Source organism: Gavialis gangeticus, unplaced genomic scaffold (assembly GCF_001723915.1).
Source record: "Gavialis gangeticus isolate Ggan-Ray unplaced genomic scaffold, GavGan_comp1, whole genome shotgun sequence".
Classification (NCBI taxonomy): Eukaryota; Metazoa; Chordata; order Crocodylia; family Gavialidae; genus Gavialis; species Gavialis gangeticus.
Genome location: NW_017728993.1, coordinates 29,729,965 through 29,731,837, shown reverse-complemented (window position 1 = coordinate 29,731,837; position 1,873 = coordinate 29,729,965). Strand labels below are relative to the sequence as shown.

The 1,873-nt window shown below is 38.1% G+C and overlaps 1 protein-coding gene across 9 annotated transcripts in view; it reads right to left on the bottom strand.

The window, feature by feature from the left end:
* NEXN (nexilin F-actin binding protein) overlaps positions 1–1,873 on the bottom strand; it is a 40,387-nt gene that overhangs the window by 1,691 nt on the left and 36,823 nt on the right. For all 9 annotated transcript variants that reach the window (XM_019501486.1, XM_019501489.1, XM_019501493.1 and 6 more), the window contains one exon: positions 600–785. In XM_019501486.1, coding sequence (XP_019357031.1) covers positions 600–785 — 186 coding nt within the window. The remainder of the gene's footprint in view (positions 1–599; positions 786–1,873) is intronic.

The window sequence follows — 1,873 nt, the reverse complement described above, 5'->3', positions numbered from 1 at the left end:
GGGTACTGGATAGATTCCCCCCCCCCCCCAAGGTTGTGAAGATTGAGCTTGATTGAAGTGGAGGGGGAGTCTGGAATATGAAGAAGATTTATAAGCATGCTGCATAGCTTTCCTTTTCCTTAAGAATCAGTTATACATTCAAAGGAAAATGCTCACTTCCTCAGTAGTAGTAGTAGTAAACATTTTAATTCTATGGGAATATTTGCAAATTTTTACTGCATCTTTTTATTTTGATGGGTACTGCAGATTAATTAGCACCATGGCTACAATACCCCTTCAATAATGTTAGTAATATGCTACCAAATGGTAATAACGTAGTAAACTGCTTGGCTGGGTTTGGCAACTGTAAATCTTTCTGAACCATGGTGTGTGTGAGAGGTCACCCAGATCTTTGATGCATATGTCTAGGCAGGAATTTGGAGGAGTGGAGACTCCCCTGACCTTCCATCCCCTTTTAGGCCACTGAGGCAGAATCCAAAGGCCAGACTGAGTCCAGACATTTGGTGCTGCCAAGTAAGCTGCTTAAAACGTGTATCTCACTAGTAGAAGCCCCTGACTCTGAGGGAACGTGTCTTTGGAGAACAAATTTTAATCTATACCTTCTGTAATGCAGCATCTATTTCCTTTTGTTCAAACTGCATACGTAGTAATTTTTGTTCCTCGATTCTTCGCTGTTCCTCTTCCTCCCTTGCTTTTGCCATTTTCTCAAACCGAGCCTTCATGTTTACTTTATGAGTAAATGGAGCCTCCGATTTCTTGGCTGGCTTCACATCTACCTCGTCTTCCTTTTTATTTCAAAAAGAAAATTTAGAAATGCATTGCAAAGTTTAGAACTTGACTAGATTTTAATTTAAATAATTTATATAAAAATTTACTTTACAAAAACACAAAACAAAATTATTTTTACCTTAACAGGTAATTCAGCCTTTCGTACCCCTCCTTACCTGAGGTTTATTTAAAGGTAGTAAGGACTTATTTCTTATCCAGTATGATTTTACACTGAGGTGTAACTACTGTATTTCAAAGTGTATTTTAAGTGTCACAATAAAAATAAAGGCAGACAAGGTTCTTTGCGTAATTCTGATATCTTTTTTAATTAGACCAACTCAAATAGTTGGAAAAAATTTTCTTAGTAAGCTTTTGGGTTTGAAAACCCTTTGTTAGGCTAAGGAAGCATGTGTAGTGGGTGCTTCCTTAGCCTGACTAAGGATTTGTAAAGCTTGATAAGAAATTTTTTTCCAACTATTTGAGTTGGTCTAATACATCAGATAGACAAACAAGGTTCTTTGGGTATATGTCCTTAGACCAACACAGCTACAACCTATGCCCCTGTAACATGGCACAATAAAAACAAAGCCCTGGTTTAAATAAGGCCAGAGACTGGATAGTTACCAGGGTCAGCATCAAGTACCAAACAGTGGTACAAGTATTCATCATCACAGAATTCATGGGACTGGGGACTCAATGTAAACTCTGAGGCATGTCTTTACAGTGCATTGGATCTTAGCGCTGGTTAGGGGACTTGGAGGATTAGTGCTACTACACACATGCAGTATTTAATCATTTATGCCAGCAAATCAAACTATATATAGGGGATATGCTGAGAGTCAAAATTATTTTTGATCAAAAAAAGATTGCTTCCAAGGTAAGCAAACAAAAGCGCCCAGTTGGCCTGTTGTAGACATGTTTACTTGGCCATGTTAACAGTTAGTCTGAGGTATACTTGTGAAGCCATACATAGAAGCTGGCTCTTCAATTTATATTACACTATATAGCACAGTAAATCTTTTTCAGACCAAAGTAAGAGAAATGGATACAGGAGTTACTACTATGTCCTCTAAGTATTTTTTTTTTTGGGGGGGGGGGGGGGGGT